At 37.8% G+C, this 26636-nt stretch overlaps 1 protein-coding gene across 1 annotated transcript in view; it reads right to left on the bottom strand.

Moving 5' to 3' along the window:
* Positions 1-26636, bottom strand: part of LOC124585185 (protein KIAA0100) — a 323014-nt gene that overhangs the window by 262209 nt on the left and 34169 nt on the right. Inside the window, exons 4-6 of the mRNA XM_047131392.1 lie at positions 20678-20956; positions 12732-12908; positions 8303-8435 (exon numbers count right to left, since the gene is read on the bottom strand). Of these exons, the coding sequence (XP_046987348.1) occupies positions 8303-8435; positions 12732-12908; positions 20678-20956 (589 nt within the window). The remainder of the gene's footprint in view (positions 1-8302; positions 8436-12731; positions 12909-20677; positions 20957-26636) is intronic.

Raw genomic sequence — 26636 nt, 5'->3', positions numbered from 1 at the left:
ACTTTCAATGATGCCCCTGGCTTTGATGGGGTAGGAGATGTCTACAACAGTACTCGAGTAGGTGTTAGTGGAAGGATATATGGGACAGCTCTTGCATCTACGTCTATTACAATTTCTGATGAAGTCTACCACTGGCTTTGAACATGTATCTTTGTCAACTTATCAAGGTAGATTGAAGTTGTCATCAACTATAACTGTATGAATGGGGTACTTATTTGAGATGATAGTGTAACAACAGCGCAGCCAACGTATAAGTTAGACATGTTTCTCCGTGGAAAAAAGAGTTAATTAAGCCATTAAAAAGAAGGCTTGTACAAGCTGTAAAGATGAAATCACAAAGTTAAAGGAACATGTGTCGAGCTTACAATTTATAATCAGCATTGTGGAAGCAGATTTTTCAAATTTTCAGCTTGGAAAAAGTGACCTGAATAGTCAAGTTCTGCAAAGTATCACGCATGCTAGCGAAAAGAGGACTAGAGTCACTTACCAAAACAGCATGCAAGAACTGCAAAAATCACGTAAATGGTCAATGTACCAAGGGGACAATCTTTGTGCACAAAACCCTTTTGAAGTGCTTTGTAGACTGTGGTATCTTTACGAGCTGTGTTGAACCCCAGGGGAAGAAAAAGGACTTCAGAAACAAAGAATGACAGAGTTGCTTTAAAAAAAAAAAAAAAAAAAAAAAAAAAAAAAAAAAAAAAATTATTTCAACTGTGAGTGTAGTCGCTAACAGTGAATCAAAATCAAGTGTCCCTCAAGATGGATTATAAAACAAAGTGTCACCACACAACACCAAACTACCAGCAGGCCTAAAACAGTTATCACCAACCAGTGAAAATGTGTAAAATAAACCTATTTGCAGATAGTCAAGGACAGAACATAGCAGACAAATTTCAGTCTAGCAGCAATCACAAGATAACTAGCATAGTGAAACCACGTGCAAAGTTTCAGGCAGTGCCATCCATGAACCCTGACATGAAAACTGCAACAACAAATAATGACTTTTTTGTGTTCTTAGAGGGAACAAAGGATGTAGCAAGAAACAAAACGAAAGACCTAGTGAGCTCACTCAAAGAAGGCTACATGGGCTGAGAAGCTCAAACGTGATCATCTCTGTTCCACATCGACATGACTTGCCAATCTTGTCGTGTGTAAATAAACAAGTGTGAAGCACAAATAAACAGATCCTAAATATATGCACAAGATTCAAAAATGTTACATTTGTGACATAACCTGCATAGGAAGAAGATTCTACACATCCCATGACTTACATCTCAACGGACTAGGGAAGGACTTAGTTATAACAAGGATCAAAGCAGTATTAAACAGCAAACTGAATGTGCAGTATTGTGCATCAGAGGCCATAGCTCTTAAGAACAAAAACAACAAATACTTGAGAGAATCAACCACAAAATGTCAGGTCAGCGAAACAATACTTTTTAGGACAATAAAACTTTCCACCTGTGCAACAATAGATGCAAGTGTATGTATTTCATACACACCTCAAACAGTCTTGAGTCCATGTGAGAATAACTTATCACTTTTGCATTATAATGTACAGGGTTTAGGAAACAAAATAGATGCTTTTGAATCATTTATAACAGGACTATCACCACATGTGGTAATAGTTACAGAACACAAAAAAACAGTGGACAACATTCAATACTGCAAATTAGAAGGCTACAACCTAGCTATGCTCTACTATAGAGCGCAATAAGGGTGATGGTGTTGCCATCTACTCAAGAAAATGTAAGTTCATAACCACCAGAAAAAAGTGCTATGAGGGAACAATGTTTTACAGACTGTATCCTGTCTTGTGGGGCTAAGGACCTTCTTGGACTAGTACCCAGCAGAATCGCTAACACACACAGTACCTTATTTGATCATGTTATCGGAAATTATGACCACATCATCTCAACAGATGTCATAAATGGTCACCTCTCAGATCATTTAGGCCAAACATTTGTGATAAAATGTAATACCTAATTCAAAACAAGAAAAAATGTACGAGCACAGGCGAATACTATCTGTAAACTACACTGCTACACTAAGACATAGTTTAAGCTATGAATCATGCCAATCAGTTATTATTACCATTGGGGTCAACAACAAATGGAACATGTTCACAGAAATTCTGACTGAGCACTCAAATAGAGCAATGCCATTAAAATAATTGAGTATCCAGAAAAATCAGTCTTTACAATCAAAACCTCTGCCATTAGATTTTAAAACAAAAGATTTGAAAGAAAAAATGGGAAACATGTATAGCTTACACAGACTAACTCAGAGTTACATACACAACTCTACAAGCAGTACAAATATAAGTACTGCAAAGAAGTCAGGACATTAAAAGCAGAAAGAATCAGCTGAGAGATACAAAGTTCAGGTAATGTTTCAAAGATTGCTGGTCAATTGTAAATACGATCAGAAACAATGAAACAGAAAATAAAAATAACAATGTACAATTAACTGTGAATAATACTATCTCTGATCCCCTTGTACTTAGCAATATTTTTAATAATTACCCCATAATACTCTCAAAAATGATGTCTCTATGAAACAGGATATACAGCACACATTTGAATCCAGTAACAAACATAACTACAGTACACTATCCTCAGTAAGCACATGTGACATTCCACAGCTTACTGACAGCCTCAGAAACAAAAAATCAGCAGGATTAGATGAAAATTCTCCATATCTATTGAATAAATGCAAACATGAACTAATGAAACCTCTAGTTCACCCAATAAACTGCGTTCTCAAAGATAGTGTGTTCCCAGACAAGTTGAAACTGGCTGTAGTTAAACCAATACACAAAAAGGGAGAAATAAAGCATGTTCAAAACTACAGACCCATTTCCCTAATCTCAACTTTCAGCAAACTGATGGAGAAAATAATATTTAAAAAAAAGTCATGGACCATTATAACAATGGTGATATAGTAGGTGATTTCCAGCAAGGGTTCAGAAGAGGTCGAGGTACCATGTCAGCAGCAGTACAATATATCCATCACGTACTTGAAAAAATAAATGAAAAATCTCAAGCAACAGGAGTATTCTTGGGCTTTTCAAGGGCTTTTGATAGAGTACATCATGACATGCTCTTATCAAAAATTGTGAGGAGTAGTGTCACTGGAAAACTCCTGTAATTGCCAGAAACATATTTGAAGGGTAGAAAGCAGTGAATGGAGATTATATACTCTAATGGAGAAATATTGGAGAGGAGAAGGCCAACTATAAGAAATATACATTTTGGTGTTTTTCAGGGCTCTATTTCAGGCCCAGTCCTATTCATATGCTATGTAAATGATTTCTTAAGTTCTCTTGATAATAGCTAAGCAATTGAGCGCTATGGATGCAGACAATACATCTGGTGTCTGCTGTACAGACAGTAAGCCCAGACTAGTCGAAGAGATAAATAACTTTATTGAAAATGCAAGAGCTCACTTTGACAGAGACAACCTAAAAGTAAACATAGAAAAAAAAATAATATTCATTTTAAACCAAGTAGTCCAAACAGACTAAATACTGTTACTGATGAAACTCTGCCAAAAACCTGTACAGATTGTAATTTCTTGAGTTTATGCATAGATGATCGACTTTCATGGAAACAGCAAGCTGATTATGTCTGTAACAGAATAACACCCAAGAAGATTATCACTGTATCTTGATTCTGAAAGGATTGTATGTTATGTATTAGTGTACCCTTCCTTGTCTTATGGAATAGTATTGTGGGGTGGGATATGCCAAACTAACATGAAAAGGGTTTTCATACAGCAGAAGAGAGCTTAGAGGATCAAAGTAAAAATAAAACCAGGAACTTCTTGCAAAGTCTTATTCATTAGACACAATACCCTCACAGTTTATGCCATGTATATACCACAAACTCTAATATCTTAACTTTGTTTGGTAACAAGTTATTAAAAACAGCTCCTTTGGCATAGGGGCTTTTTTGCTTTTAAAGTTAATCTTAGGGTCTTCTTTCACTAACATTAACAGGGGATACTTTTAAAAAGCGAGTCAAGCAGTGGCTTATCCAAAAATGTCCTTATAACTTGAATTTATCGTGAGTTATAATGTAATAAGAAATAATGTAAACTAAAAAATTGTAATTGTGAAAACTTTATACTTAGTTGAAAATGCACATACATGTAAAATAACATGTTACGAGCAATAAATTGAAATTGAAATATTCAAGTTTTCTTTGAATCTTTCAGCAACTGTATTGTGGGCGTAGGGAGTCACTAAAAGGTACCAATTATTAATTTATTCTAGTTAACTATAACCTCTACTCACAGTATCATGCAGCAACTATCTGTTTCAATTTCACTACAAGATAAATTATAAAGGGCAGTCATACAAAAATGAGAAATATAATATCTATAAGTAAACTCTTTATTATTTTGAAAGTAACCATCATAACTGTTAGTATATTTATCTCATTGTCGGACAAGGTGGTCAGTACATTCACGGAAACTCTTTGTGGTTGCCTACTGGAATGTTACTGCTGGTATTCACTGCTGGAGAGTAATTACGCAGGGTAACAATTCTATGAATGTGACCTGTCAGTTGCATGTTCATAATTACCTTTACTTTTAAATCTTCTCTTTTTGCACTCTCGTCATGCCCTGAAGTTGTGGTCCTACTATGTAGTGGCATTTGTACCTATATTGAACTTCTTCACCATCTGCAGGAAAGCACTATGATAATGGAAAATTACGTTTGCTACCCACAAGCTACAAAACCATGTAACCACTTTCTTAAAAAATCCTTCAGTCTTGAACAAGTCCCATTAATTCCAAAAAATCAGTTAAACATTCACATTTGAGCTCTTAATAACCAAACTCGGTGGTGGAGGAGGAGGAAGAGGAGGAGGAGGAGGAGGAGATTAGAGTTTAATATCCCATCGACAACAAGGTCATTAGAGATGGAGCAGAAACTCAGATTAGGGAAAGATAGGGTACAGTAGGAAATAGGCCATACCATGTCAAAGGAACCACCCCAGCATTTGCCTGAAGTGATTTAAGGAAATCATGGAAAACCTAAATCAGGATCGGCAGACTCAAGTCTGAACAATTGTCCTCCCAAAGGTGAGTCCAGTGTGCTAACCACTGCACCACCTCACTCGGTCCGTTAACAGACGGATCATTAGTATCCCAAACTCAAAAAGTACAAAAGTAGTTCATTAAGCAATTCTGTACAATCTTCTTTTGTTTTATCTTTTGGAACAACAGCCATTGTCATTCCAATTTCATCTGCTTTGGCATCCAAGGCATCCCCTGGTCATGACATCAGAGCATAAACACATCCTTACCACAGTAAAACATTTACCCTCCATCACACCTTGTAGCTGTACTGTTCTTATATTTGCGTATCATGTCTGTGCAAAAAAAGTGCGTGCACAGTATGTGGTCTCTCCTCTGCTACTGTAAATTAAGGTTTGTACACAACTATCTTTCATCAACACAGTAGAGAGAAACTGGGACATGCTGCTACCTTGAATAGTAACATGTACCACCCCATTACGGAACCATGACTGTACCCAGGTATGCACCTCTTCGACTGAGGCAAGTTGATGGCTGTGAATGTCTTTCTTCAGGGCTCCAAAAATATGGAAATCACATGGGGAGAGATTGGGGCTGTATGGAGGATGTGTAAGAGCTTCCCTATACAACTTCTCCAGCATACTCAAAACAACATTGGTAATGTGAGCAGGCATTATACTGCAACAGAATGATGCTGTTCATCAACATTCCTGGGTGTTTGAACTTGATGGTTCGCAAGAGTTTTTGCAAACTATCCATTTGCCCATGTTCATTACTTGTGGCACCATGTTTCAGAAAGTCAATGAGCAGCAAGCCCTTGCAGTCAAAGAGGAAAGTTATCATAACTTCCCTGGAGCTGGTGTGCCTGTTGTTTCAACTACACTGCAGAAGTTTCTCTGGGAAGCCCTTATACATCTTTCATACAGTCCTGATCTCTTGCCATCGTATTTCCATATTCTTGGAACCCTGAAGAGACACATTTGTGGCTGTCAATTTGCTTCAGACAAAGAGTTGAATGCCTGGGTACAATCATGGTGCCATAGGCAGCCTCAAACATTTTTCCATCAAGGTGCTGACCGTCTTGTCTCTTAGTGGGATACATGTATTAACAGTTATGGTGATTACTTTGAAATAATAAGCAGTTTACTTACTTTTCTTTTCATCTGTCTCATTTCCACTTTACTGCCCCTTATAATTCTAAGCAGCAACCACACCACCACCAACAACAACTGTATTTAATCTATTCTTTCTTAACACCAATAGGTCCTTGGTAAAAGATGTTGGGTGAACTCATTTCCAATCTTAGCCAGCTTTCAGTACCTATAATGGTTTGAGCTTCAGTGCTTTCTATTATCACTTGGAGCCCTTGTTCTTTCCCAGCACCACTACAGCAATTAACACCTATTATACCTATGGTTCCTAGGTCTACCTTTCTCTCCTGTTTGAACTGCACCCTTTGGGACTGAAGACCTTTTCAAGGGTGAAGCATAAATTTTGTTGCTCACTGTTCATATTACAATCAAACTGGGAATGGGACATGCACCCGCTAATGTTGACTGTCTCCTTTATCACATTTTCCCAGAAATTTGATACCAATATCACCATGCTGATATCTTTAGGTTTCATTTTCTGTTCTCATGTGAGGCAGTGTTTGGTGATAGCTGATTTAGCTCACTGCTTGATTCAACAGTTCTTACAGTCCATTCAACACAACATGAGCCACATCAACATGGCAGGCAGTGTACACTGGATTTTCAGAGCCCTATATTATAATTCATAATGCATAGAAAACATTTTTTTTCATAGGATGGAAACCTTATTTTCAAAATCTTCTCTCAGTATTTGCAAAACTGCATCAGTAGAGTAAAGATTTTTCATCTAGCTTTTTCTTCTTTTGTATTGGTTCCTTCTCAAGGCACTGTTTATTTGTGTGTAGGACACGCCTGATCTGTTTGTCTAAGTACCTGTTCCACTCTAAACATTCTCTCAAGTGTTGTAAATCTTCAGCAAGGGTTTGTTTGTCTGAATGCACACAGGGTACGTGGAACAATATTCTAACCATTTACTCCGGTGATTCGTGATGGTGGCTCAAGGCATGCAGGTTCTTTGAGGAAGCCTTGCAAATTCCTCACCCTTGACAGGACCCAATGGTATCCCGAAACTACTAACTTGACACATGGGCACAGTTCTATTCAAGAATACAGGCTGCCAGGTTACTGTCACCAATATAATATCAAACACATGTAGTCCACACTGGATAAAAATACTGAAATAGCAGTCGTAGATAAACACTGCATTTTGTCATTCAACATACCAGAAAAAGACATTTGATTGCCCTCTTCAATCTGTCTCCATTTCTGGATGGGAGAAGGTAACTCAGCAAGTGCACCACCACTTTGGCTGTCAGCTGACTATTAAACTGTCAACACAGATAGAGTCACACCATTTGCAGTGCTCTAACAGTGAGCCAGGAATGGTGATGAAATTGTGAAAGGTCACAGCATAACAAATCCACCTCCCATAAACAGATTGTTATGTCCCATTTTAACTCATTCACATGCTGACATTGGGCCATTTGATGTCTGTGAAAAATTCTAGCATTTCATTTAATGTTTCTGTTTACTCTGATAAACTGTTCATTGGTGAGTTAAGCTTAACAATGGCTTTTACAACCACAAAAAATGTGCCACTGAGACTACATGAATGACATCTATCTGCAATGTTAGTCACATTTTGTTTTACACAGATTTTAACATCTCTCAAGTTGAGGTTTATTTAAGCCATTCTTGCCAGGGTGTTGCAGTTTTCACTAATATTACTGTAAATGCCAGCTAAGCTAGAAGTAGAAAGTCTAGGCACTGCCAGCAGGGAATGCTGTGACCAGTGTAATTAATAGAAACATAAACCACTACAAACTGTGTATTATATGATTTATTGGACTAGTTTCAGTCAACAGATATGAGTATCCTCACATAAATTTATTGCCTTGGTGGCAACACATTAGAAGTTTAAAGCACTGCTAGGCAGCATCATAAACAGGATGTGTTGATGTTGGTGGTCAGTGGTGTTTTAAATCTTTGTGTTGCCAACACAGCAATTAATATTCGAGAAGGCCTACTTCTGATGAGCAACCAGTCAAATATATCAAATGATATGTGACCTGAGGTAGTTTGTCTGCACAGCAAGATAGCAGTATTTATACTGGCTACGTTCAGAACATAAATCTCCAGCACTAAAATAAGTTTTACAGTTTTACCTGCAGCTCGAGGTGAAGGCGTTTTCACAAATAATTTTGAATGTAGCTGAAAAGATTGAAGCGCTGAGATGAAATCTGCTCTGTCATCTCTCATTCCAGTTAGAAGAGAATCCTCAATCTTAAGATGGAAATCCTAAAAGTGAAATAAGAAAAATGGAAATTTTGGTAGAAAAATTGCAAAAAGTAGGTACTTTGTTACATTCATTTAGTGTTTTAAAACCCAATGATTCAAATAAACAAAGCACTGAAATTGTTTGCCATATTCCTTGCATTATTTCGTTCTTTACATGCATATGAAAGAGAAGATTATGCAGATGTCAGCTAACAACATCAGGCAAGGTAGAAACATTAAAGAGTTAGATCCAGATTAAAAAGTGAAAATGAAAAAACATGCATTTAGTGGATAGGAAATAAAACAGAGAGATAGTGGAGGGAATAGTTAACTATGTAACTCTGGATAGTGAGAAAGTGGATGTTGCACACATCTTTTGCCACAAGAACAACAAAAGGACACAGAGAACACTATAGAAAGGTAATAGGAAGCAGTTAACATACTGAACTGTGGAAATGCGAATGTATTTTGAGATTTCATCCAGGAGAAGGAGAATAAGTAAAATATTTAACATCTATTAATGTAGCTGCACACACTTCACTATATATAGTTTATGTTTTGTATCAGCTGCACTCTATGATTATAGACCAAATATTTTCGGGTTCCATACCACAATCGATAAAAATGGAACTCTTATAGGATCACTTTGTTGTCCATCTGTCTGTCTGCCTGACTGACTGTTAAAAACCATTTTTCTCAGGAAGGAGTAGACACGAAACTTGAAATCTATGTCACTTACGAAGTTCTACAACCCATTGGCAGTGTAAGAAATTGGAGCTTCTAAGTCAACTCAATAAAAAGATATGGCCATTTATGACACATATGCTGATTTTTGCAAACTCATGCATTAAAACCTATTGGGTACTGCCCATTCATGTAGAATCATGAAATTCAGCAAGATGCTAGGTTTCACAGAATAAGTACAGAAAAAAAAAATTAATAACATCACACAAAAAACATACTACTTTTGTCATTTGCTGATCAACTTCACACTTGAAATTAAAACATTCTCTATAGTCTTGGAACCCTGCACTCAATATCCTGCAAGTATCAATGTTGATAACAATCAAAAACAAAACTGTCGCGATTCTTGATTTCTGTAATGGATGGACGGCAGAATACCACTGCGGGAGGGGTGGGAAGGATAGTGGGCAGAACATTTCTCATTTAAGGGCATGATGAAAGGTAGTCAAAACCCTGGCGGAGAATGTACTTCAGTTGCTCCACTCCTGGGTGGTATTGAGTAACGACAGGAATGTTCCTTTCTGGCCGGCCCAATGTCCCACTGTCCCACTGTCTGGCCACAAAGGAGCATTCCCTTTTTAACTCAGTACCATCCAGGACTGGAGCAACCGAATTACATTCTTCACCAGGGTTTCAACTACCTTTCGCATTCCCTGAAATGGGAAATGTCCTGCCCACTATCCTTCTCACCCCTCTCACAATGGTATTCTGCCATCCACCAAACCTACACAATATACTCGTCCATTCCTACACTACCCCTGCTCCCAACCCCTTAATTCATGGCTCATATCCCTGTAACAGACCTAGACGCAAGACCTGTCCCGTACATCCTTCCACCACCACCTGTTCCAGTCTGGTCACAAACATCACCTGTCCCATCATAGGCAGGGCTACCTGTGAAACCAGTCATGTGATCTACAAGCTAAGCTGTAACCACTGTGCTGCATTCTATGTGGGCATGACAACCAACAAGCTGTTTGTCTGAATGAATGGCTACCGACAAACTGTGGCCAAGAAACAATTAGACCATCCTGTTGCTGACCACACTGCCAAACATGACATCCTTCATTTCAATGACTGCTTCACAGCCTGTGCAATATGGATCCTTCCCACCAACACCAGCTTTTCTGAATTCCACAGGTGGGAACACCTCGCGCAGTACATCCTACGTTGCTGTAACCCTCCTGGTCTTAAACTTCGTTAGTCATTGTCTTCACCGATCCAACCCCTTCCCTGTTCCCATTCCACCACAACGTAGCCATTATTCCACTATCACAATCAGTCTTTTTACTTCTCTCATTTTCCACTACTCCCCCCCTCCCCTCCCCCCTTATCCTCCATCTAAACTGCATCACTCCACCATCTGCCACCCCCACCATACTATCCCTCTCTCCCCCCACCCAAGTCTCCTCCTTACCCCCACCCAGTTGCCACTCCCATCATGCACTGGTGCTGCTGCACGTAGTGTGGTTTCAGTTGCCTGAGATTGTGGTCGTGTGTGGGAGCTGCATTTGTGTGTGTGTGTGTGTGTGTGTGTGTGTGTGTGTGTGTGTGTGTGTGTGTGTGTGTGTGTCTATTGTTCATGAAGGCCTTAACAGCCAAAAGGTTTATTTATTTGTGACGATTTTTTTGTTGTGCCTATCTGCAACTCAGCATCTCTGCTATATGTGAGTGACAACTTTCCTTTTCATACTATTGAAACATGTCTAATTAGTCATTCTTACAACGAATTACCTGAATATCTAGATTCGATGGTTGGCAAGTTCTATTAGCTAAATGCAAGTAGCAGTGTTCATTAAAAATCTGGATGACATGTAATAATGTACTGTAAACAAGGCTTCGTATTTAGTGAAGTACACAACTATTTTCTTTGAAAAATAAAAATATAATCAGGCAAATATTATGTTACCAAAAGGAGACAAACTGCAGCTAATTTGCATAACTGAGGTGGTAACAGCATTTTTCAATATTGCAGCTATTTCTAATTTACCAGATAAAAATTTAGCTATCATAAGCACGAATAGCATTAAGCCGTGTAGTATTAGTTTATTGTTAATAAAATATACAGATTAAGTTTCTATGATTTGCTAATCCTATGTTATTGTATACTTTGATTTGTTCCAAAAATATGAAGCTCTTCCTTCTTGATGGGATCTATGAAACATGGACGAATGAACAAGACATTTAACAGGAATACATGAAAGCTGTTTAGACAACTGACATACACAAAAAATTAAAATGTAACTGACAAGGACTAATATTAACTATGCATTTCCTGATAATAATAATAATACTAATAATAAACTGTGTAAACATCATAAGAAGGATTGTATAGCACTTGGAACTTTGGAAACATTTATTTGTTAAAGTGTTGGTGGATAGTAAGAGCTGGCTGCTGGGTATCCAGGAGAGAAACATTATTAGGAGATAAACAAAAGAAATTGCACTTTCTGAAGAGTCAACTAGCAGCTAATGTACAATTTATTAACAGACAGCAATTCCTCATCACTTCAATTGTGCATCTCAACACAAGATTCAACCAATTGGAACATTCTTACAGCAACTCAAGAAAAAATGGTGATTTTATTTTTGATAAAAACACAAATGGTCATTATATTTTTGGCCAACCAATCATTGTAATATGTCACCTAGCTTCTCCAACACAAGGGCAATTAAACTGATTTTAACAGATGTATCATGAAGACCAGTGACCAAAATATTATCAGCTGCCGTGATGTTAGCAACAGAATTTGTTATACAAAAAAATGTTTGTGTGTCTCTATGACTTAGTTATATTCCACTGTAGATTCAAATGGCTTGCATCATCACATGCACATGGAGAAGTATTGAAATTAGGGCCTTTCATTCCTTTTGTAGTTTTGCTTTATCACCTTCTACAACATTTTACATGGGTAAAGGTAACAACTCAGTGAATAGGAGATGTGATGAGTCATCCAACGCTAGCAAGTTTTCAGTATTGATAATGTACCTGTCGATGACTCACTGCCTCTGCTATTCAGTGAGCTATTATATTTAATCCCAAATTATTTACATTCTACAAGAATTCTTCACTACTATAGCAGTCTAACATGAATCTAATGTGGCTACTGAGCATGTGATATATAATCCACAATGCTAGCTGGCTTCATAAGTGAATATTTAAATGATGTAGCTAGCATGAAATTATGCCAGTAGATGGTTAGGAATATACTGTAGTTTAAACTTCATTTATATGCACCAGCAGGAGACAACAGTCCATAGTGACTGAATTAAAATTCTTTTCAGTAATAACCTTAAGATACAAATGTTGAGCAGTTCAACATTTGACAACGATGAGAAAAACAGTGCAGAGCATTTATCAAATTAATACAGCCATTTTCAAGCTTATTCTAACCTACAATTAATCACAGAAAAAGTTGCTAGTAAATTGGGTAGTAACAAGAATTATTCATGTGTTTATTAGAAACTGTCTTATTTCCTAAAACTACACATATTTTGTCTAAATGCTTAGACATCATCATTTTTCAATAATTGAAGATAATGTCCAAAAAGATAAAGAAAACACTTACACACCTTTGGTAAGATAGGTGACAGTCTGCGAACAACTTCATGCAAATCCTCTTGATTCTTTTTGGGTTTGATTTCTTTGTCACTTGCTTTAAATTCAGAATTGACCTGCCGCTCTTGAGCAAAGCTATAGAAACCTTCATTTATTACTGCTTTTGTGTTGTCCATTCCAATGAAAAGCCTCTTTGAAATGAAAATTAAATTATAAAGCATGTTGTCACTCATTTACAAGAATTAAAGATTTTTCACTTTAAATCATTAGGAATAATACTAGATGACCTAGCTTACTTATCTATTTATTCATAATTTTTGGGTAAACATATCAGAGCAATTCATATATAATGACACATATAATATTTTACAATAAATGTACTTGAACACAATATATTATGTAAAAGTTTTTCAGCTCTTTCTGGGAAAAAAAAAGTTATTTGTGATATACAGTACACTCCCAATTACTCGGGGTAATGTGAGGGAGGAGATACATGAATAATCGAAAAACATGAATAACCAAGATATTTTCAAACATGTATTCGTTTTTTGAAAGTTTATCCAAGTTCTATCCATAGGTACTGCAGGTCTGTTATTTCTTAAAACAGTATATGATGGTCTACTTCTGAGACCAGTTGACATTTTTCACATGGCATTTCAAATTTCTCTTGCAGTAATAATGTCACTGTACTGAAACCCCTCTAGAAGAGTATCAACACATTACATTGTGGCACAGTGACTGACAAGGTCACTGTCTTCATCCCCTCTCTGACATTCTCTGCCCTCGTCTTTGGTTTTTTTATGAAACAGCTGTCACAGTTTCTGCATCTCTCACACATGTTGATCTTCAGTCTTATATTCAAGTTTTTGACATTTTCAAAACAATTTAAACCTATTGCCAGATTCATTATTCTTACTTCATCACTGGAACCTCAAAAATCATTTTCTTTTTACCTGGAAGAATTTTCCTCCATGATCACTTGATAGCTGTACAGATCTGAAACTTGGACTGAGCATCTGCAAGCAAACAGCAACACATTGCTAGACCACTTGCAGTGTAGTCAGTCTCATTACGTTTCTCAAATACTTCATAGTTTTGCATAAATTTCCCCTTCTCAAATCTTTCAATTAATTCCTATTTTTGTTTTAACGTCAACATGTTTCTTTTGTTTCTCTGTCACTTCTCTTACTAATTTCTTTTACCTTGCTTCGTTAACACTCACACGCCAATTAACATCAGAAAACTGTGTTTGTTTTTCATTTACATGGAACAGGCTGTTCGATAACAATGAGAATGGTACTCTGTTGTCATGCAGTAGCTGTCTGAACAATGAAAATGGTCATACAGCATATTGTTTATTGCTGTTTGCTAGAGAAAAATATTGTGCATCTCTCCCTTTTCTTCTTTCTGCATAAATAACCCACACACAAATAACTGGGAGCACAATGTATCTTGATTTATATACTCATCCCTAAATGAACCATCTGAAGGCATTTCTAATAACTAGTATTGTTTTATTTACACAATTTTCATTCCACTCTTTCCAAATGGAGGTCTACTGCTATAACATTCCTCCATCTGGTATGGTATTATGAAGAAGGCAAATGACACAATACTGATGTTTCTAGGCCTTATAGCGACAAAACAACAAAATGACATTTGTCCATGAAGTTCATATAAAAAAACTGCAGCTAACCATTTAAAGTCATGTTCAGTCTGTCATCATTGATGCAAGTGGTACTCGACAACCAAGCAACGAGTATTATAGAGAGAGAGAGAGAGAGAGAGAGAGAGAGAGAGAGAGAGAGAGAAGGTGGCCATGAGACAATGTATCAGCTGCTGTGATGACTTCTAAAAATTGTGCAAAAATTGGCCTAAATGAAAGAAAAGAAAATAATTTATTAACCTTGATACTTCAGCCACCCAGAAAAGATTTCTCGTATTTTCCGGAATGAATAAAATCTATACTAAGCTAAGGTCCACCATTACTACAGCTATTTTGTCTCCAAACAAGAGCTTTCTACAATGTAAGCTGTACCTGCAATGACATGTGCAAGTGAGGCAGAACATACCATATGAATAGAAATTTGACACTGTAGACAAGTAGTATATGGTGAGTTATGATTGTTATATGCACTACATAAGTTTCAGATAATATAATAACCGAATTGAGCAATATCACTCTCACTATGACTTACAGAAGACTGTAAACAAAGTAAAAGAGTATTTCTATTCAAAGAGAGAGAATACTTTCAAGTTGCCTACAGTCTAGAGCCTGGCCTTTAGGACACACCATTAGTCATTCAGAAAAGCAGCTTATTTATCAAAGATATCAAAAAAGGTTATGTCCATATGTTGTTTGTTATTCACATGACACTGATTGCCAGATCTCAACATCATAATCAAAATAACAAGTTTATGTGGAGGCCATTTTCACATCAACAGTATATAAATTGCAGTAGTTTAAAAGTAAATTGCCTTCTGCATGCTGCAAGTTAAGGTTTTTCTTTTTCTTTTTAAACAGCTAGTTGAAGTTGTTATAATAAAATGGAAAGTAGCTTACAGATCAGTGTCTAAATTATTATTTGTAAATTAGACAGCTTTCTCTCATGTGGCAAACTGTTTGAAAGCTTACCGTTTACTTTGTGGCCACTGTTATCAAAATATAGTGCTATAACTGCCATTTTCTGTATCTACTGTATAAAGCTTTTGGCCAAACAAGGCTTCACCAGATGGACAAACCGCGCACGCGAGCACGCGCACACACACACACAAGCAATCACAGTTTCCGATTGCCACAGCCAGACAGACTGTGGCAGCCAGAGACCATTGGTTTGTGTGTGTGTGTGTGTGTGTGTGTGTGTGTGTGTGTGTGTGTGTGTGTGTGTGCGCGCGCGCGCGTACGCACTTTTTTGGTGAAGGCCTGTCTGACTGAAAGCTTTATTTGACAGGCTTTTTGTTACTAAAATGTAGACTTTCACGGCCAGAAATATCATTCCATTATAATTATCTGGGCTGTTATGCCGTGGTCGGTTGATGAATTTTGTCTCAATTCCCAATGTTTTGTCTCCGACTGCAGGAGACGTATTCAAGGGGGTCCGTAGGTCGATGGAAGGTCCATCACACCCACTGGCTCGATACTGATTGCCGCTAAATTCCGTGTCCGCGCGCTCCCGCACGTCACGTGTTTTGAAAACGTCAGTGCAATTGGCCGCTGTCCGTCGCCGTTGCCATCACCCAGTAGTGGACGGGTGGTACACATCTTCTTTAACACAGTCACCCATATACCATTTAATTTCACGCCCTCCTCCTTTTGGTTGAAATTATTTGGATGTTTAGCGATTTCGATTGCCTCCCTGTAGAGCCTTTCGTAGTATCTGCTTGTGGCCACTAGTACTTGCGTCTCTTCGAAACAAATATTGTGGTTCCCTGGCTGGAAAGCATGCTCCGCAACAGCTGATCGTTCCGTTTCTCCTCTTTTACAATTTCCCTTGTGCTCTTCCAAACGTTTAGAAACAGTTCTTTTAGTTGTACCCACATAAACATCACCACAGCTGCATGGGATCCTATACACTCCAGCTTTTTCCAAAGGTTTGCAAGCGTCCTTGGCAGGCTTAAGGTATTGCTGTATCTTCCTGGTGGGTTTGTAAATTACGGTAATATTCCGCTTCATCAAGATCCTCCCTATTCTTTCCATTACATTTTTAACAAACGGCAGGAAAACCTTAGATTTTGCAGTAGCTTGTACGTCAGTATGATTTCTGCGTGGCTGCCTCAACGTACGTTTTATTTCGGCGGACGAATATCCGTTCTTCATTAGTGGATTGTGAAGATGTTCCATCTCAGTGTCGAGCAACTCAGGTTCACAAATATTTCTAGCTCTGTCCGCTAACGTCTTGATAACACCCCGCTTCTGTTGTGGGTGGTGGTTCGAATCCCGGTGCAAATAACGGTCCGTGTGCATGGGTTTGCGGTATACTGATTGTCCCAAACTACCATTTTCGTTTCTAAAAACAAGCATATCGAGGAAATGTAATTTGACGTCTACCTCCTCCTCCATTGAAAACTGAATTCTCGACTTTATGCTGTTATAACGGTCCGTGTGCGTGGGTTTGCGGTATACTGAGTGTCCCAAACTACCATTTTCGTTTCTAAAAACAAGCACATCGAGGAAATGTAATTTGCCGTCTACCTCCTCCTCCAATGAAAACTGAATTCTCGAGTTTATGCTGTTTAGATGTTCGTGGAACCAGCTTAGTTCCTCTCTACCATGTCTCCACAGCACAAACGTGTCATCCACGTATCGGAACCATACATTTGGTTTTTTGCTGGCAGTACCTACGGCCTGTTCTTCGAATTTCTCCATAAAGAAGTTTGCAATTACGGGACTTACGGGGCTTCCCATAGCCACGCTATCCGTTTGCTCATAAAACTGTTCATTCCACTTGAAGTATGTGGTCATCAAACAACACTTAAACAGTTCTAATATATCGGCAGGAAAAATTCGTTCCAGCTGTTCCAATACATCATTAAGTGGAACCATGGTAAACAGCGATACCACACCGAAGCTGACCAATATGTCCTCCGGCTGGACCACTATGCCATTAAATCTGCTGATGAAAATGTGTCGAATTCTTATATAAGAGTCCGAACGGCCCACATGTGGTTTAAACAGCAGGAGTTTTAAGTAACATAACTGTGGGTGAGAGAAGAGGTTTAAAACTCCTGAATGACGACGATAGTATTTTGGTTCTCCCAGCTGACAAAGGAAGCGCAACGGTGGTTATGGATGTGGCCGACTATCAGAGTAAAATTACTGATCTATTGGATCCGCAAGCATATAGGAAGCTGAATAAGGACCCCACTAACAAAGTTCTCAGAACTGTGTCGCGGTTAATAAAAAAGTCCTCCATTGAAGAGAGTGTACAGAAAGGTCTCTGCAATTCGGTTGCGCTACCACTGAGGCTTTATGGATTGCCCAAAATTCATAAAGAAAATGTGCCGTTAAGACCGATACTAAGTGCCATTGGTTCGCCCACCTAATCGTTAGCCAAGTTTTTGACTACGCTGTTGAAACCACATGTGAGCTGTTCAGACTCTTATATAAAGAATTTGACACATTTCATCGGCAGATTTAATGGCATAGTGGTCCAGCCGGAGGACATATTGGTCAGCTTCGGTGTGGTATCGCTGTTTACCATGGTTCCACTTAATGATGTATTGGAACAGCTGGATCGAATTTTTCCTGCCGATATTTTAGAACTGTTTAAGTGTGGTTTGACGACCACATACTTCAAGTGCAATGAACAGTTTGATGAGCAAACGGATGCCGTGGCTATGGGAAGCCCCGTAAGTCCCGTAATTGCAAACTTCTTTATGGAGAAATTCGAAGAACAGGCCTTAGGTATTGCTAGCAAAAAGCCAAATGAATGGTTCCGATATGTGGATGACACGTTTGTGCTGTGGAGACATGGTAGAGAGGAACTAAGCCGGTTCCACGAACATCTAAACAGCATAAACTCGAGAATTCAGTTTTCATTGGAGGAGGAGGTAGACGGCAAATTTAATTTCCTCGATGTGCTTGCTTTTAGAAACGAAAATGGTAGTTTGGGACACTCAGTATACCGCAAATCCATGCACACGGACCGTTTTTTGCACCGGGATTCGAACCACCACCCACAACAGAAGCGGGTGTTACCAAGACGTTAGCGGACAGAACTAGAAATATTTGTGAACCTGAGTTGCTCGACGCTGAGATGGAACATCTCCACAATGCACTAACGAAGAACGGATATTCGTCCGCCGAAATAAAATGTACGTTGAGGCAGCCACGCAGAAATCATACTGACGTACAGGCTACTGCAAAATCTAAGGTTTTCCTGCAGTTTGTTAAAAATGTAACGGAAAGAATAGGGAGGATCTTGACGAAGCGGAATATTACCGTAATTTACAAGCCCACCAGGAAGATACAGCAATACCTTAAGCCTGCCAAGGACGCTCGCAAACCTTTGGAAAAAGCTGGAGTGTATAGGATCCCATGCAGCTGTGGTGATGTTTATGTGGGTACAACTAAAAGAACTGTTTCTAAACGTTTGGTAGACCACAAGGGAAATTGTAGAAGAGGAGAAATGGAACAATCAGCTATTGTGGAGCATGCTTTCCAGCCAGGGAACCACAATATTCGTTTCGAGGAGACGCAAGTACTAGCGGCCACAAGCGGATACTACGAAAGGCTCCACAAGGAGGCAATCGAAATCTCTAAACATCCAAATAATTTCAACGGAAAGGAGGAGGGCGCGAAATTAAATGGTATATGGATGACGGTGTTAAAGAAGATGTGTAACACACGTCCACTACTGAGTGATGGCAACGGCAACGGACAGCGGCCAATTGCACTGACGTTTTCAAAACACGTGACGTCACACTGCGGCACGGGAGCTCACGGACACGGAATTTAGCGGCAGTCAGTAGCGAGCCAGTGGGTGTGTTGGACCTTCCATCGACCTACGGACCCCCTTGAAGATGTCTCCCGCAGTTGGAGACGAAACGTTGGGAATTGAGGCAAACTTCATCAACCGACCACGGCATAACAGCCCGGATAATTATAATGGACATCAGTCTTTTTGTTGTGCCTATCTGCGTCTCAGTATCTCCCCTAAATGGCGAGTAGCAACTATCCTTTTCATAATTCCATCCTAGAGTTTTCATTGTTTTCTTTCTCTTCTTCATTTATAGACTTAGGAGAGAAATGGCATTTGTGATCATATACTGGGATTTTTTGTGTTATGTGATCAATCGGTGTACACAGTGAATGGTTAGTCATGTTCGGTAGTCACTTAGTAGTAGCTTCATTTCAGATTTTACTTTGCATATGTGATAATTTTCTCGTAAGGTTAGGAGGCATCTTTTATTATATATTCTAACTATTTTCTTGTCTTTCTCTCTTGTAGTATATTTGTGATTACATTTTCTTCAAGGTTCTGCATGATTGATTCTTCTATGGATGACTCCTGCAAAGGCTGCTACAAATGTAACAGGTATATAATTAGGGCCATATAAGTTCATAACGCTGAATAATTGGATATCCCAACAGTGTTGTTCTATAAGGATAATAAAGCAATCAATGAGCTGAGTTTGTACACCACTTATTTTAAAAGCTTTCTTTATATACTCTGATAAAAGTCCCATTTGGAAACACAGTTTTAACCTCCCATGAATTTTCACAACAATATCCTCTCTGCTGTCTAGTGAAAGATCATTCTGAAAATAAACCACACACTGTGGTGAAGCCAATGTCAGTAATATTATTTCTCTTGAAGAATGCTTGGCCAGCAAAGTATGCACGAGAGCTATAGATAAATTTGGAAAGTACTAGAGAGGTATTCGTAGGTTTAATGATAGGTAGGTAAGCGTGCATGTCTAGATTGCTCAGTTGGTATGAAAAGTAACTTTACAGGCAAAGTTCCAGGTGCAAGTCCCAGTCAAACAAACAGCTTTAATTTATCAGAAATTTTCATAATAGTGTGCATTCCATTGACAAAATACAATTTAGTCTACATGGTTTTCATCATTTTCCACGTTTTCAGTGCTCTGACACAATGACGGACTGCCAGAATGAAAATACATAGTTATCAGGAATAAATAGGAGAAGAAAATCCAATCAGTCTTGCAACTTCCAAAACTATGTGAAGATGTGTGTTTCTTATGAAGTTTCCCATACCAACTTGTTTATGTTTTATTTATCTCATCAGTCTTTACATGTCCTATCACAAAACCTCAGTGAAAATCTGTACTACTTTCTATGCAACAAGCTTGGCCTTACCACAAGGATTCACCTATGTTCTAAGTACAATATACCACTAAAGTCTCCACAGAAATGAATGAAATTTAATAAATGTATCACTTATCAATTTATTTCCTTGTGAGCAGCAGAAAAAGGAACAATGAAATAACAATATACCTCAACAGAAAATGCTCCTTGGGCTACGAATGTTGCCTCCATTGTTATTCCAAAGGAAACTTCTCCAAGGCATGCCTGACATGTTTCATCTTTTTGTACTGCATGTCTTAATATTTTGGCAGTTGCTGATGTGATTGACACATTAGCTATCAGGCTGCGAGCATTATGCACAATGCTTCCATCCAGATGAACCTCTCCAGCTGTTGCATGAATCAACCATTCGGGAGACTCAGCACGCAGAAGTATTGTGTTTACATTGTATATATGGACAGCCATGAACTGTTAAAAGAATGAGAATACATTAAAAAATAACACAATAAGTGTTCGCACAATTAAACAACATATTTTACATCTGAAAGCTGTATTTCTTGAAGTGAGTATATGAACGATGTATGTAAAATGTTGAGGTGACTATCACCAAAATAATCATCATCATCATCATCATCATCATGATTATCGTTATTATTTCATATATCTCCAGCTGCTGAGATCTAATTTCTTGGCATTTGGCTGTTAATGGATGCCTTTGGGAATATAATTTTATAACAGCATTTGAAGAGAGTGACCCGCAGCACAAATGCTGCAGTGGATGCTGCTCTCAATGATTCTTCAGTTTCTAGGGAAAAAAAATCGTAGAAATAGAGATTTACAGCAGGCTGAGCAAGGAAGGTGCTATAGTGCCTCCCAGGCCTACTTCCATAGTATGTCATCCAAATATCTGACAAATGGCATCTGGCACTGTCACAGTGAACTATTGACAGCAATTTTTGCCGAGTTTAGGAAGTTTGCTTTTACTTTAGCAAACAGCAGACTGTAGATGGTACTGCAGGTATTCAGCACACAAGACAGCATTTACTTTTGTTTCTTGAGCACTTTTCTCCTATTGCCTTTTCATTTCAGTGTGAAGCATGTAGCAAAAGTTTAGGTAAATACAACAGCGATCTGATCAAACAATGGAAACTAAAGGTAGGAATGTCAAAAATATAGGGAAAGTAGCAATCCACTTTTTCCAACAATAACAATCCAAATATTGGTTCACTTTCTTTAAAAAAAAGAGCAGATTAGGCCACTAAACACAAATTTGTTGCATACTGGAGTGACACTGACTAGAGATATTGGCACTATTGAACAGATTTGTGTATTGGCGTGCAGTTGTTGAAAGAGAAGCAAACCATCATTTATTGCTATTGTTAAGGTATTACCACATGCACAAGAATAAGTGGCTAACCCTCTGCTACAACTTTTCCATTTTTCCCACTTTTCGACTAGGTGATTTTAATAGGTGTTTGAGAGTCTGAAATTCTCTCATTACTGTAGCAGTGGAGCAGTGTTGTAGACATGTCTCTCTTGTGACATCAGTGTATTTATATACTGAGTATTCCATAATCCTGATGTATAACAATTTTTGAGCAGTCACTCAAATCTACCACAAATTCAATAAGGTATACAGAATACAATATTTTTATCATTTGCCACTGTTATTATTCTGAAGTGTTTCTTAATAGAAATGCCACTTCAAAAAACATGATTTCTATATACTGGTAGAAAGTAAAAAATTAGTAACTTAACAATGAAGGAAGTGAAAAATAGTTTGTTGAAATTATAGCTGCCAAATTTCAAGAGGCTACTAATATGTGGAGATATCACCCAAGTCCAACCTTATTCTGATAACTTTATATACACTTGAAAATGAACAGTGTCTTGAAATTAGTAGTGCAAATAAAGTAATTGAATACACAGCCTGGTGGAATCATGTCTTTTCAAATTTATTGTCCCCCTCTTCCCCCAAAGGAAGATGAGCTAGCAGAATTGTTGCTACAATACTCTTAGATGGTACTCAGTAATGCTGGTGAAGAACTAAAAACACTTTTTATTGATTTGCTTCGAGACAAAATTAATTTAAAACAAATTTAATGATGAATGATATACCCAGATTTATCATTTATGGAAATAGTGATCCAACAATTACAAGTATCATTCACATATTGTCATAGAATAATGTATTGAATTAAGAGTTCATCAACTGTACTAAAATCTAAACTATAAATATTCAATTAATTATCTTAACAAAGGCAAATTCTATGAAACTGACTACAAATTACTGTTTTTTGCTAGAAATAATATGGCCTAATTAGTATGAATTTTAATTTAAAAATACTGTCTCAACTAAATTGCATTGTGTGTTTATTGTAACTGCAGATCATTACAAATATTAAAATCAAGTATTAAAAAGGCATGGGTGGAAAAAACTTGAGGTATGACATTTATCTTTTTCCCCACCATTTAGACCTTTCCCTAAGCAAAGTCTGGCTTCTGACTGCAGCTTATTTGACAGACATTTTGTTAAAAAATCAACAGTTTAAATTTATTACTTCAGGGACCATATACAATACTGTGTAACATGCAAGATTGAATTGAATCGTTCATTAAAAGCCTTGTTGCTTGGGAAATCTGTCTAAATTAAAAAAACAAATTAGGTGCTTCAATAATCTTCACAATTTCTTAGTAGAAATTCATTTTAATTTGGATGAAAATGTCAAGAATAAAATTATGCACCATTTGAAGGAATTTTGAAAAATTTCAATGACTATTTCCCTGCTCTATCTAGTAACAACAAATGGATTCACAATCACTTGGAATAGACAATAAATTTGGATTCCACATGAAGTGTAAATTGAAATGAGCAGCTACTCAAAACTTCCAGTGACTAAATTACAGAAAATAAATCTTTGTAACCGATAAGTTTCTGCTTAAGCTTAGAAATGAAGTTTCCAATGCTATCAAATAAAGCGGTAACAAGTTTATTACGTGTCTCGTCCACATATCTGTGAGAAAAGGCGTTTCCTACTTACATGTATATAAAAAATAAATCCAGAAACAAACTTTACAGTGAAATTAATTCGAGACTGTCTTTACCTTCGGTTGTTCCTCGTTTCAAAATTATGTCACATGCAAAGCTGATGGCTCCTCCTCAAAGAATTCCAAGGAAGGGCTGAGCCAGTTAATTCCATAACGAAAACTTGTAGATTGACAGAAAAGTGTAAAATACATTAATATTGCATACTAGACCTACCTACTATCCAAAAGTTTCATCAGCACTTTTGATGTGGCTACAGGTGAAATGTAAAGCACTACAAAAGCATTAGGCTATTAAACCATTTCCGATGAATTCAATCACTTCCATGTTACAATCAATACATTTCTGTGTAACAAACATTGTTTCACATTATGCATTATTTTTCTTTGTAAAGGATGAAGAACACTCTGTTCCTAGCATCTCAAACCTTCACGATTCTCAAAGAAATGCAGACGATTCAGGAAGCAGTTTTGCACGTGTGTGGCCAGCCATTCCTGCCTTCCCTGCACTATCTCTTTCCTTGTTGCATCGAGCTCTGTTGACACTAGGGCTTAGCCAGGTACCCGAACGTCCCATGTGCCTCGATGGCACATTGTTGCCAATGCTGGTATAGTTCAGGTCAGCTACCTGTAGTGTGGGCAACCAGACGGATCAGCTGGCCACAGCCAGGCTTGGCCTGGTAAACGTGGTACAATGCATGGCTCTGCACCTCACCCCCTAGGTAATTCTTCTTTCTGGGAAGACATTTTTGTGATGTTCAGAATTCAACAACCCCTAATTATTGTTCCCTCTATCTGTCCAGAATCCTTTCCTTATCTATTAGTGTATCCCATCCTTATCATTAATAACTAATGCCTCATTTCTTTGAATGGTCCTCATTTGTTTCACCATCAGAGACATTTTTCTGCTGTCAAATATTGTATTTGGCCTCTCTACTTCATTAGTCATATTTGTCAAGAATTTTTTTTTCTCTATCCTCAGAATGCTGTTTGTTTCTCTTTATATGCTCTACACTGTTTCTTGCTCTTCTGCACAATTTCGATTCTAGCATGAGAGTTTGTCTTGCTCTCTTCCTGGTTTTTACAGCATGTTCGCATGTATAATTGAACCAATTCTTACTGGTTATTGGCATTAGGCTTACAGTGCTCTTTAAACATTCCCATTGACCATTAACATTTCCTTCATTACTGCATTCTGATGCCAGGACTTCAAATTTGTTATGCACTCTGATATTATACTGGTGACACAACTCAGGATCCGTAAGCTTCTCAGCATCAAATTGTCTATCGGCTATCTTTTTCCTCTTTCTTTTATAATATAGCTGTACCTGGTAGTTTGCTGATAGCTAGTTAATGGTCTGTGTCTGCATTAGCCCCTCTGTAATGTGTCATATACTTCTTGTAAGTCTCATCTGTAAGAATATGATAAATCTCATTCACGGTATTATCTTCTGGGGAAATACAGGTCACTTTGTGTATCCATTTGTGGGGGGAAAGTCATCGAGCTTACTCCAAGTTTCCAGCTGAGCATATTTTTAATAAAGCTTTATAATTATCAAACACAATCACTTGAAATTCATGCAGTTATATCCATTCCTACAATACTGTTTGTAAACTCTGTAGATCTTTCTTTAAGCTTTTAAAAATAATTACTTTTGTTTTCTGTGTCATTTTAGACATCTGATAATGGTTGAATGGCCAAAACTGTTGGTAACAACAAATAAAAAGTTGTTATAAAATTAGCTACCTGTTTAGTAACGAAACTTTTGACATGCTACCCACTCTTCACTTCAAGAAATATTAACTCTACTTGTGAAAAGTGGGCAACTATCTCTCCTGTCTTGGCTATTTCGTTTGAACAGTGGCATAAGTAACAGAATTGTATTTATAAGCTACTTGTGCCCTTAATCTACACAAAATCCTTCTTTTATTTACATATACAACAATTTAACAAAGTTATAAACAGATAACATTAATATAGTGAAAGAAGGCTTGCCTGCAGAGGAAGCTGTGATGGTTGAAATTAAGTTTTGCAGAGCAGCCACAACACCCACTCACTCTTTTGATAGGTTTCACTCTACATTACAAGGGCATCATCAGAATCTCTGAATTTTAGAGTTTAAGGTACGCTTTGGGCACCACAAATAAGTTGGCTGTATCATTGTACAGCCAACTTAATAAATGGTGCTGGCAATGTAATCAGCCAAACGCTGTATTTTAAATTGTAAATTCCAGAGATTTTGATGGTGCTGTTACAATACTATACAGTGAAACTGGTTAATAAAACCTACTGAATGCAACCATAGCTGTCCTGAACACCTTAATTTAGACAACATTAATTTAATATTGCAACTCTTCATATTGACCAGCATCAGAGGAGCTCCAATTTAAAAGAAAAGATGGGAAGAAGGAAGAAAGGAAGGATGTAATGGAACATTTTTATCACAGCTGCAGTATTATTCACAAGAGATGTTTATGCTAGGGGTCAGCATTTCTCATCACAAAGGTGGGGAACATTGCTGATAAATTAGGAGCACACACAGGATATAATACTAAATTCAATGTTTAATGCAACCATTTATGAAGGACAAGCTGATGGACTGAATTCATTCCAATGTAAAACATTTGTAACACTTGACAAAAAAAGGTGCAGCATCCAGAAAGGAAGAATGAAATGAGATGAGATTTTGCAGGTTGATAAGGTATGTGACGATGTTTCAGTGAGTACAAAATCATCAAGTCCAGTTTACAAACAACTTGATGGTACCAGCTGACTTATCAGTATGGCACTGTACCCTCCCTGACCTTGATGCATGCACCACTTCATTTGGGATTGGTGTTATAAAACCATGTCCTTTTCTAAGGCAAGCAGGTTCACAAATCTAACTGGTCATTGATACTCTGGATATTGTCACAGGGACAGAGTTGACGTATGGGTCTGTCCCACAGATATTCTATAGGGGACAGATTTGAGGATCTTGCTGGTCACAGGACTACTCCAATGTCAAGCAGTTTGTAGGGATACATATGAAGTGTGGACAAGCATTGTCTTGTTGAAAAATGGCACAGAGATACAGCCTCAGGAGAAATAAAGCATGAGGAT

This window comes from Schistocerca americana, chromosome 1 (assembly GCF_021461395.2).
Source record: "Schistocerca americana isolate TAMUIC-IGC-003095 chromosome 1, iqSchAmer2.1, whole genome shotgun sequence".
Classification (NCBI taxonomy): domain Eukaryota; kingdom Metazoa; phylum Arthropoda; class Insecta; order Orthoptera; family Acrididae; genus Schistocerca; species Schistocerca americana.
The sequence above is the reverse complement of the archived record's forward strand: the minus strand, read 5'-3'. Positions and strand labels throughout refer to the sequence as shown.